This window comes from Sinocyclocheilus grahami, unplaced genomic scaffold, assembly GCF_001515645.1.
Source record: "Sinocyclocheilus grahami isolate Dianchi unplaced genomic scaffold, SAMN03320097.WGS_v1.1 scaffold235.1, whole genome shotgun sequence".
Lineage (NCBI taxonomy): Eukaryota > Metazoa > Chordata > Actinopteri > Cypriniformes > Cyprinidae > Sinocyclocheilus > Sinocyclocheilus grahami.
This window is the reverse complement of record NW_015505414.1, coordinates 96,358-107,359: the sequence shown is the minus strand read 5'-3', so window position 1 is coordinate 107,359 and position 11,002 is coordinate 96,358. Positions and strand designations below refer to the sequence as shown.

The following is an 11,002-nucleotide window of genomic DNA, read 5'->3' as shown; positions in this document are numbered from 1 at the left end:
TGAATATTCACAGATACTAGTCCATATTGCGACTCTATTTAAGTGTACTGCCCTACTTTTGATAAATTCATCCAAACTTTGACAAATTCCGTGACATTCCACGTCATATAGGAAATTCCATTTATATGACTGGATTCCGCGATTCCGTCCGTGTTTTCCGCATCGCGGAAATCATAGGTAATATAGAGGTGTTTTGCAACTTCAGTGCAATGTTAGTGGATTGGGATCTATTGCAACTTAAGCAACGCCTGCTGCTGCCTTACCTTTGAGAGACAACTGATGCGTGATCACTGAAGCAGCTGCAGTTAGCAAGCGCTTTCGGAGTGAGAGTGAATTCCGCATTGATTGGTCGGACTCGTGACTCCCAACAAATCAGATGAGCGGTGGGCGGAGACTGCTTTAGGCCACAGAGTGGTAAGTTCTGATAGGCTGCATCAGAGCCAAATAGCGCGTTTCAAAATGAAGTTATTTTATCGGCGAATCGGTTTTGAAAATGACCGATACCGATAATCATAAAAATGCTTAATATCGGCGCCGATAATCGGTCGACCCCTAATTTATACCACTTCATATAGTTATTCAATTTCACACGAAGAGTGCCATTTTTCTCCAAAAATTACCATGATTACAAATGTGACATTGAATTCAATAAACAATAAGTTAATTAAAAGACTTACGTTTTAGACACCATATTGCTTGTTCTTGCTCTTTCGCCAACAAAAATCATTCCGAATACAGCCACAGTGCTGTTTTGTGTCGCTGAGCCAACATGATGGTGTTTCGTTCTTGAATGAATCAACTGTTTAAATGATTCGGTTCAATCGCAATGACTCACTTATTAACAGTGATTTGCTGCCACCTGCTGGTGGTTTTAATTTCAAATTTCGGCTTTTTCTTTCTTTTCTTTTTTCTTTTTTTCATGTTTTAAATCATTTCAAATATCAGTATTCAACTTTTTGTGTTTAATATATCAAAACATTATTTATGCATTTGTAATTGCAGGTTAAATGCATTCATGTCTTGCATTAAACAAAATACATGTGTGTAAATGCATCTAAATGCCACTTCAGATGCAGCTTCTGTGTTGATTTAATTTGCTTGGTAACAGCCCAAATGTCTTATTATTCTAATTCCCTGATTAAATGTAAGAATTTGACTCAAAAGATAATGGACACTTTTAGAAAAAATGGCTTTATAAAGGTAAAAATGCCAATAAAATGCAAAAATCTGTTTAAACTTATTGGAAAAGATTAATTTCTATCAGTATGAACTGACCACCACACAGAATATGAAGAATATTAAAAACATTAGGAGTCAGCTGTCTTCGGCAGTGCTTAAGGTACCAGCACAATAACACACTCAGCAAAATATCGTCTAATTATCGTTATCGATAAAATCCCAGAAAATAGAGATATAATTTGTCAATATCGCACACCCCTACGCCGATGGCTGACAGATATCACAATGTTGAGCCAGCATCGTGATCCCACCACACCCCCCCCCCAAAAAAATACCCGCCCGCAAAAAAACAAAAACATCTTAATCACACTCTATCACCCAGTGCAATGCATGCTTTAAATTTTCTGATTAGGTAATAACATATTATTAACATAACATAATGAAGTCGTTCCCGATCACAATATAAAATTACATTCAAAACAGTTCAATGAACACAATTTAAACAGTAAAGATTGTATTGTGCAAAAAATGCCAAACTAATTATAGGCTAGATGTTTTACACGAACTAAACGAAGCATACAAAAACAGCAACACAATTCAAAATCATTTAATAAGCATCAGACTCGTCGCTGACAGTATCTATGAGCTTTCGGAGTCACGCCGGCAATAAAAGCTGTTACACAAGCACATGCCCCCTGGCTGTTTAGGTTTGCTGAGCGTCGGACACTAAATGTTTTTGATTGTATTATTTTATTGGACAGAGGACTGAATGTGCTCGGTGTATATGCTAGTTTTCAGATCTGCTATCAGTGATTAATTTGACCTGATTTTCATTAAGCAGATAACACTTGTATAATTTTAATTGGCTTGAAATGCATATTTTCGTGGTCATATGCTTTGGCCATGAATAATAAAATAAAATGTCTCTTTAGATCATATTAATTTCAGTCAAACAGAAATCAAGGCTTAAAATACAGCAGAAATTAGAAATAAGGCTTTCACAGTTCAGGTTCTTTATCAAAGAAACATTAAACCGTGTATCATACACTGCATTACAGGTCAGCAAAATATATCTAATTCAGTTGTTATTGTAAATAATTGACCGCATTGCATTTTCAAATCCAAAGCCGTCACTAGAGCTTACAGGATCCGGATCAAAGGCTTTATGGAAGGGCCTTTTCCGGGTCCAAAACGAAGGCTATACCATTAGGGCTCTTAACCCCTTAACTGTCACCGTCCCACCTGTGGGACGCTTGGTGCTCTTTTCTTGTTGTCCTTTTTCTCTATCAAATCTTTTAGTAATCATCATAAATTATATATCATTTGAAAGCTAAGAAGCCCAAGATTCATCCTGTTAAACCGTTTTGAAATTGGACATTGCGTTACCATGGAAATGGTACTTTAAAATCTTTTGGCGGTGTCAAGTGTCATATTACCAAATGTGTTACGCTCTTTTACAATCAAAACTTTTTATAATCTTGACAAAGAACATATAATTGGAAAGGTCTGAGTCTCAGGATTCCATATATGGTGGTTATTTTGAGATATAGATATATAGACGTGTGACAGAAAAATGCATTAAAAAAATTGAATGGAGTTTGGATGGCACCCGGTGGCTGTTTGTGATATAACGCCCTAAATAAAATCTCACAGGAACCTCAATTTTTTTTCATATCAACTTCAAATTTGGAACATAACTTATTTAGACATAAGGCTTTAATTTTATACCAATTTTAGAGTAAAACCTGTTATGTAAAATATTTATTATATATAAAATTAATATAGTGTATTTTATTTACAGTATATTTAAACTTCTATAACTTTTTGATACTTTAATTCTACTTGTGTGATAATCTGCTGATTTTCTTCTTAAAAAAGAGACCAACCTTATGTCTGTATTCCAAAGTGTTCATAAATTACAACAATTTAAGTTTGGATAGTGCACTTTCATGCCTATTTAAAAAAAATGGGGGGTGACAAAGTTAAGGGTTTAATAATGTCCCCAGTTGTCCTCATCTAATGATGCCAGGGAATGTTAATTCTGTGTTCTGACTCGTAATGAATAACATTCGCAAATGTGATTCTAAAGTGTGAAGTGGTTGACATATGATGCAAAATAATGGGACTTTGTATCACGTTGCATCATAAAGAATCAGCACATGACCAGATATCAGGGTTTTTTTCTTCAGTTTTATGACTTTTTTATACTTACTGGCATCACTCTAATACTCTCCAGTGTGTAACTAAGTAACAAAATACCATTCAGTTTGCAAGAACTCGAAACTAGAATATCTATATAAAAAGATTAACGATTGACCACTGCGTTCAAAAAAAGAAAATGTTACATGATCGTTGTGTGGGCCACGTGAGCACGTCTGGTGGAACTTGTGACACTTTTCCTGTGATTGTTCTCTGCAACATGGGCCCCTTGATGCGCTCTGTGCATCAGCGCAGCTCTGTGATTGGCTCCACATCGTAGCAGCGCTGTGATTGGTCTGTTCTAACATCAGATGAATGGGGTGACTAGTCCGCGTACGCCTTGTAAACAGTGCAGCGGCACAATTCTTAAAACAAGCTGCCAGAACGCGCGTTACAATGGAATTTAGAACGGTTAATATTTTTCAAGGCTAGATTTAAATCAGCACAGCCAGCGAAGGATCGGGATGGGCGATACCACTTATTTTGTTTATGATACGATACCGATATTTTTCAAGGTTAGATTTAAATCAGCACAGCGAGCGAAGGATCGGGATGGGCGATACCACTTATTTTGTATAAGGCAGTATCGTCAATATCGATACCGATACGATACTTCTGAACTACACTTTTAAATGATTAAATTTATGAAATTATTAAATTACTAAAAGTATAAACTTTGTTTAAAACACATTTTAACATTCAGTACGCCTTAATTGTAATTTATTTTGCTTGTGTTCAGATGAGCAGGAAAATAATTATATCCTACACAATTACTTGCGAACAAAGGTTATTCGTCCAATTCAATGCATTTGTACGCATTATTATTATTATTTTAAATAAACAAAATCACTGGTAAATAAAACTGGTAAATTAGTATCGTTATTTTTAGCTTGAGTATCGATACTTTCGATACTCGCAAAAGTACAGTATCGATATATCGATACTTAGGATCGATACGCCCATCCCTAGCGAAGGATCGAACGCAACTGTTTTGAACAAGCGCACCTTTTTTAACAACCAAAAAGTGGCTGTTTTGTTGTCTGTTGAGGAAGTACAGACGTTCCTCTCGGTGATAGCAGAGGAGCGGATCCAGCGAGCTTGATGGGGCGACGCGGAATGAAAAAGTTTTTCAGGAGTCGCAGTAGTAGAGGCGGCGCAACTATAAACAACATGTGAATAATCCCACCCACCCTAAAGCGGTACTGAACTGCAGTGGAAACGCGAGCCGAGTTGTACCACGCAGTGGAAAAGCAGCATTGGAGGACTGTAGTACAGTACTCACACCTAATCTTCAATGTCACCAAGGCTCACCCCAATCGACCTGACGGGGGCGCTACAGCGATCAAAAGTACGAAATCGCTCATAACTCCTAAACTAGTCACAGGCTCAAGTGCCTTTGGAATCCTTGGCTCACGATGGACAAAACGTACGCCTCGGATTCTGGGGAAATGTTAGAGTGTTTTGCATTGTTTGAAAAACCTTGTACTTTTGCGAACTAGTCTTAGGTATTTCACCCGATCGGAACCAAACCAGTGCAGAAATATTTTCTGGAGAGTGAATATCAATAATTAATAAAAAAAAGTTAAAGTTGAAGTTCCGGGATGCCAAAATGTTCGTAAGGGGTGCGCCTATAACTCTTGAACGGAAAGTGATTTTTTTCGCCAAACTTGGAACAGTCATGTAACAGCTCAATCTGAAGTCACAATAAAAAAAATGTGGAGTTTGGCCACTTGGTGGTGCTATAACAGGGGAAAGAAACATAAAAATGGCTATAACACTATGCACCCGTTAGTTTGATCGACTTGAAAATTGGTATGCAGTGTCTTTGTCCAAAGTGGCACAAGTGTCTATGAGGACATTTGCGTATCTCAAAAAACATGTCCGCCATTGGCCAATGAATTTTGAGCACAGACAAGGTTAACGGAGGCTGATCGGATCTAAACTTGGTGGGCACGATTGACTCGTGGCCCTAGAGGTCTGTAAAATAATTTTGAAAGAAATCGGCCATTAGGTGACAGTGGTGAATTTCACGCCTCTATAATCACGTGGCGTTTCACAATATTCATATCATAATTAATAATTCCTCATACTGAGCAACATTGCCTCAAGAACCACTGCTGTCAATCAAATCGTTCATTAAATATTCTCAATTATGTTAAAAACTAGTCCTAGGTTTTTCACTGAACCTCAATAAAATCCCAGCAGCACAATAGATCAATAATTATATTAAAAAAAATGTTTTTACCCTTTAGGTAGTAGCTATAACGGGGTCATTTAGAAAAGGGGTGTGGCAAAAATACCCAAAAGCCTATAAATCCAATAACTCAAAACTTCACAAAACTAGGTGAGCACATGCAACAGATGATTCTTAACAAGCATGCAAAGTTTCACGGATATCTGACCATATGTGGCGCTATAACAGTTAAAAAGGCTTCAAAAACTCAATATTTCTATGGTAAATTACCTCAAATTGAAAAAATTAAGTCATATATTCACATGTACACTAGATCTTCATATTATATGATAGATCACCTCATTCTGAACAACATGCCTCTAGGACCACTGCTGTCAATCAAATTATTTAAATATTTTAGATCATTTAAAAACCTACTTTTGTGAACTAGTCATTGGTTTCAACTCAACATCAATAAAATCAGTACAGTACAATCCTCTGGACTCTCTAGGTCGATAATTGTGAACAAAATATTGAACCTGGACAGCTATTACAGGATCATTTTAAAATATGGTATTGATCTAGTGTGCCCAAAAGCCTATGGATCCTAAAGGAAAACTCAAAACTATGTCAACTCATGCATCATATCATTCTAAATAAGCTTGCAAAATTATTACATTTAAAGTCACATTTAGTCCAAGTTTACCACTTCATTTATACAGATACATCAGTTTTACAATTATGCCACATTATAATTAGTTAAACCTGAAAAATGTGTTTTAAACAGGAGACTTGCAGTAACAATTTTGTTAACTTTCAGTTATTTCAAATATCTGCAACAGAATCTGTGTGCATGTGTGTGTGTGTGTGTGAGCATGCTTAACGAACTATAATAAAATAATTTTACCATTTAATTTCTGTGTGTGTGTGTGTGTGTGAGCATGCTTAACGAGCTATAATAAAATAACTTTACCATTTAATTTATGTGTGTGTGTGTGTGTGCATGTGTGTGCGTGTGTGTGTGTGTGTGTGTGTGTGTGAGCAAGCGTATTCTCCATTGTGGGTGTGTTTTAGTGTCAGCCATGCATTCCAGGTTTGCTTAGACCCTAAAAGCATAGAACCTTAAAGGCCACAAAGCACTTGAACCCCGGTAATTGCTTGCAGCTATTTCTAATATAATTTTCCTTTCATTTTATATTATATTAAGCAATCATTGTATAATTAATATCAAGCTTTTATTAATTATTGTTATACATTTAGACTTTTTGTCAATCTTTTTTTAATTGTATGTTGGTTTATGAGTGTATTATATGTCCAAATTGCAATCATAGTCATGCACATTTACAAAAGTTCATAATGAATAAGTGGTAATACCCTTTTAGTTTGCCATATTGGTTGTCATGAGATGTAGCCTAAAATTTTCAAATATCATATTTATCACATTTCACCCCAAAAACAAAATAAATATAAGCCTATTTCTTGGATATTATTATTATTGACAATGAAGTATATCTCATCTTTCCCACATAGGCTTAATTTTTTTTACACTGCTTTAATAAACACCTCCAGTGTTAGGCCTGCTTGAGGGTGTGGAGATACTATGTCTCATAATAATCTAAGGTTCTCTGTGTTTATGTATTCTCGTCTTTAGTCCTGCTAACAAAAGAAAGTTTTCTGGATTATAAGCACTATGTCTTGACTTTTACTGAGCTTCAAGAGAATTTAACCTGATGGATGGTAGTCCTTGCTGTAGGCAGCCATTTTTATTGCTGTGATCAATAAGTGTTCCAACAAGGATTTATAAGGTTAACTTGGGTTGCTCTTTTTAAACAGTTTTATTATGTTGTAGGACTTTCACAGTATGTATATTTGCTCTGACTCTGTGCTTGTGTAAACAGCTGAAGTAATCTTCATATGATTTTTCCTTAAGGTTGAAGATGGAGACGTTTAGTCACAGAGTTAACACTTATATTGACTCTTGGATGGGACCCAAGGGTAAGACCAATACTCCTTTATACACGTCTTCAGTTCTCTTTCTTGCTGTTGTGTTCCTATATGGCAAACATCTGAGCAAACTTTACAGGTTTAGCAAATAGAATGTATTCTCACTTTATTTTCATAGCTTAAACAATATTATTGCATGCTGATGATTTTAATCTGTGTCACATCACGTCTTATGCAGCCATGCAAGCGGTTGAAACAAGAATCTGTCCAACTGGCAAAAAAATGCTCCATTATCCATTAAATAATGATTGTTTGAACCAAAAAGTGCTCATTGTATCAACCCAGTTGTCATCTTGGAAACATGGTCTCCAGACTCATTAAAATATATATATATTAATAAAAGTTTCCAATCAGACTGGAAGCAACTGCAATTTCAGCTTGCGCTGTGAGTAGGCAAAGCAGTGCCAGGCTTTGTGAAAGAAAAAACATCTGCATTATAAAATTCAACTTTTGATTGGATGATAATAATATTTATAGCTGTTTTTTTTTTAATTCAGAGGAACAACTGTGACTATTTGTTAATTGAACGTGCTAATGGCATTGCACATGCGTGAGGGTGGTTGTGCTCTACATTTGCAGATCCTCGGGTTAGAGGATGGCTTCTACTGGACAACTACATCCCCACTTTTGCCTTCACTGTCATGTACCTTCTGATTGTGTGGATGGGACCAAAATACATGAAGAATAGACAGCCATACTCCTGCAGAGCACTGCTAGTGCCGTATAACCTCGCCCTGACGCTTCTCTCCTTCTACATGTTTTATGAGGTGGGCTCGTCATATGTGTAAGATATGTCTATTTGAAGAGGTCATATCATTACAAAAATTAGTGAAAATTCTAAATATGTAAAAAAACACTACTTTCTAAAATGTATTTGTCATCCTTCTGATTTGGAGATTTTTTTTTTAAAGGGGTCCTATTATGCTTTTTCACTTTTTCAACTTTAGTTAGTCTGTAATGTTGCTTTTTGAGCATAAAAAAGATCTGCAAAGTTACAAAGCTCAAAGTCCACTTCAAAAGGAGATATTTTATTTAACAGAAATCACTTTTCAAAAACTACAACGAACGACTCGTTTGGACTACAAACGAGGATATTTTCCGGGATTTGTGATATCACAAATATCGACGAATGGGACGAGACCTGGTTGAGCTGCACTAGAGAAGGCAATGCTAGCTTTCCCAAGGCAGATGATCTTAGAGTGGTTACAATCATCCGGGTTTAAATCGTGGTGAAATTGATTTGATTTTGATGCAATATTTACACTGAAGCTCTCAGGCTGCTATGGTAAGAGGCAGGACATTTCCCGACCAGGCGCCGAGTGCTGCCAATCACAACACACACTGGCCCAGCTAACCAATCACCACACACACTGGCCCAGCTAACCAATCACAACACACACTGGCCCAGCTAACCAATCACAGCACACACTGGCCCAGCTAACCAATCACAGCACACACTGGCCCAGCTAACCAATCACAACACACACTGGCCCAGCTAACCAATCACCAGGGGCGGACTTACACATTAGGCAAAGGTAGGTGACCGCCTTGGGCCCCCAAAAGCCAAGGGTCCCCTAAAATGCTTTTCATATAGGATATGCGCATTAAGCACTGACACGCGAACGGTTGCTGTTTATAGTGTTTGTTACCACGACAACCGTCCGAGTCTGTGGTGCCTGCAGGTGTACGGCTGTACGCACTGTGAGTACCATGAGACTCAGACTGACCTCAGATTTGCCCCGCAAACATTTCAGCAGTTATTATAGGCCTGTGTGTCCCATATTTCTGTCGACTGAACCAGCCATTGCCATTAATTATGAATTTATCAGTCTTTTGCATGCCAAAGTCAATTTCTGCATAGAAATATTATGCCAAATAGAAGCAGAAAATCATGCTATACTTCGCACTTTCATGAGATTGGGTTAGCCTACAACAATTCATTTGTTGGCTATTTCACAAATGGCAATACAACGAATTCATGACAATGTTTACATTCAAGCTACCCGTAAAATTTATAGTGAAAAGTACTTTAAAAGCGTCTGGAATGCAATAAAGTCATTTTAAAGCGGTTTTAAAGTATTTGCTGCATGGGTAAAAAAATAGGCTAATAAATAATTCACATATACAAATTTGCGTTGCAGCAAATCCTTTATATTTTCAGGTATTCAGAACAGAGCAACAGAAAAATCTGAAAAAGCAGCTAGGACAAAGTTTTACACATATGCCATTATAATTTGTGTTTTATTTTTTTATTGTACGGAATTATAAAATAAAACGCAAATTATAATCGGGCCTGTTTTAGGCTTTTCCTTATTTTTATATTTTAGATATCCATCAATTATGGTGATGAAAAAAATGACTCGCCATCTCCTCATTGGATGTGCCTTTAGAGAGAAATGCACGGATTACATAATGAAAATTAGTAATTTAAAGCTTTCTATATAATTTTAATCATGTCTGTGAGGCAATTCGCTGAGTTTAGGTTCATCATTGTGAAGCGTTCCTGTTCAAGACCGAGACGGCAGAAAGCGTTTTTCTTTATTTTATAAAAGCACAACGTTTTGTTGATATTGTGAGTGCACACAAATAAAACTAGCCCCTTTACAGTTTAGAATGATGTATTACTCTTACCTTTATGAGCAAAAATGACTGCATATTAAGTTGTTTCCACTGTTAGAAAAAAATGCAAGCGATCGCACTGGCGCCTCCATGTGCTGCCAAGCGCTCTTTAGCTTCAACTCTCCGCACAAACGATTGGATATGCGTCTAACAGCGCACATTTTTCTAGGTTAAACACTTAAACTAACATTGTGATATGCTTGAACTGATTTATATATATAGATTTTATTTTAGGCAAGTTGTGATGATTTGAGAAGGCTAAATTGATCAAACATATAGGCTATGATCAATTCACTGTCTGCCGCTGGCCGTTACTTAAAATTTTTTTTGTGCAGGGTTCTAATCCACTTCATCCAACGCTGTTTTGTTCTCATCTGTGAGCATGCTCTTGATATATGTATTTTACCATTTTGTTGAGTTTAAAACGTGTGACACATTCATTCTGCTCTCACTGCTCATTCGTGCAGAACCCTCATTACTTTTTTTCCTCATTAATGTACACACAGCACCCCATATTGACAGAAAAACACAGAACTGTTGACATTTTTGCAGATTTATTAAAAAAGAAAAACTGAAATATCACATGGTCCTAAGTATTCAGACCCTTTGCTCAGTATTTAGTAGAAGCACCCTTTTGATCTAATACAGCCATGAGTCTTTTTGGGAAAGATGCAACAAGTTTTTCACACCTGGATTTGGGGATCCTCTGCCATCCCTCCTTGCAGATCCTCTCCAGTTCGGTCAGGTTGGATGGTAAACGTTGGTGAACAGCAATTTTTAGGTCTCTCCAGAGATGCTCAATTGGGTTTAAGTCAGGGCCCTGGCTGG

The 11,002-nt window shown here is 36.8% G+C and overlaps 1 protein-coding gene and 1 long non-coding RNA gene across 2 annotated transcripts in view; one reads left to right on the top strand and one right to left on the bottom strand.

Annotated features, from left to right (window-relative positions):
* Window positions 1-1,991, bottom strand: part of LOC107597700 (uncharacterized) — a 17,616-nt gene extending 15,625 nt beyond the window's left edge. The window contains exon 1 of the long non-coding RNA XR_001610486.1: window positions 1,774-1,991. This is a non-coding gene — a long non-coding RNA (uncharacterized lncRNA). The remainder of the gene's footprint in view (window positions 1-1,773) is intronic.
* A 144-nt stretch (window positions 1,992-2,135) lies between these two features.
* LOC107597698 (elongation of very long chain fatty acids protein 5-like) overlaps window positions 2,136-11,002 on the top strand; it is a 17,256-nt gene continuing 8,389 nt past the window's right edge. Inside the window, exons 1-3 of the mRNA XM_016288867.1 lie at window positions 2,136-2,203; window positions 7,473-7,546; window positions 8,135-8,322. Coding sequence (XP_016144353.1) covers window positions 7,489-7,546; window positions 8,135-8,322 — 246 coding nt within the window. The 5' untranslated portion in view covers window positions 2,136-2,203; window positions 7,473-7,488. The remainder of the gene's footprint in view (window positions 2,204-7,472; window positions 7,547-8,134; window positions 8,323-11,002) is intronic.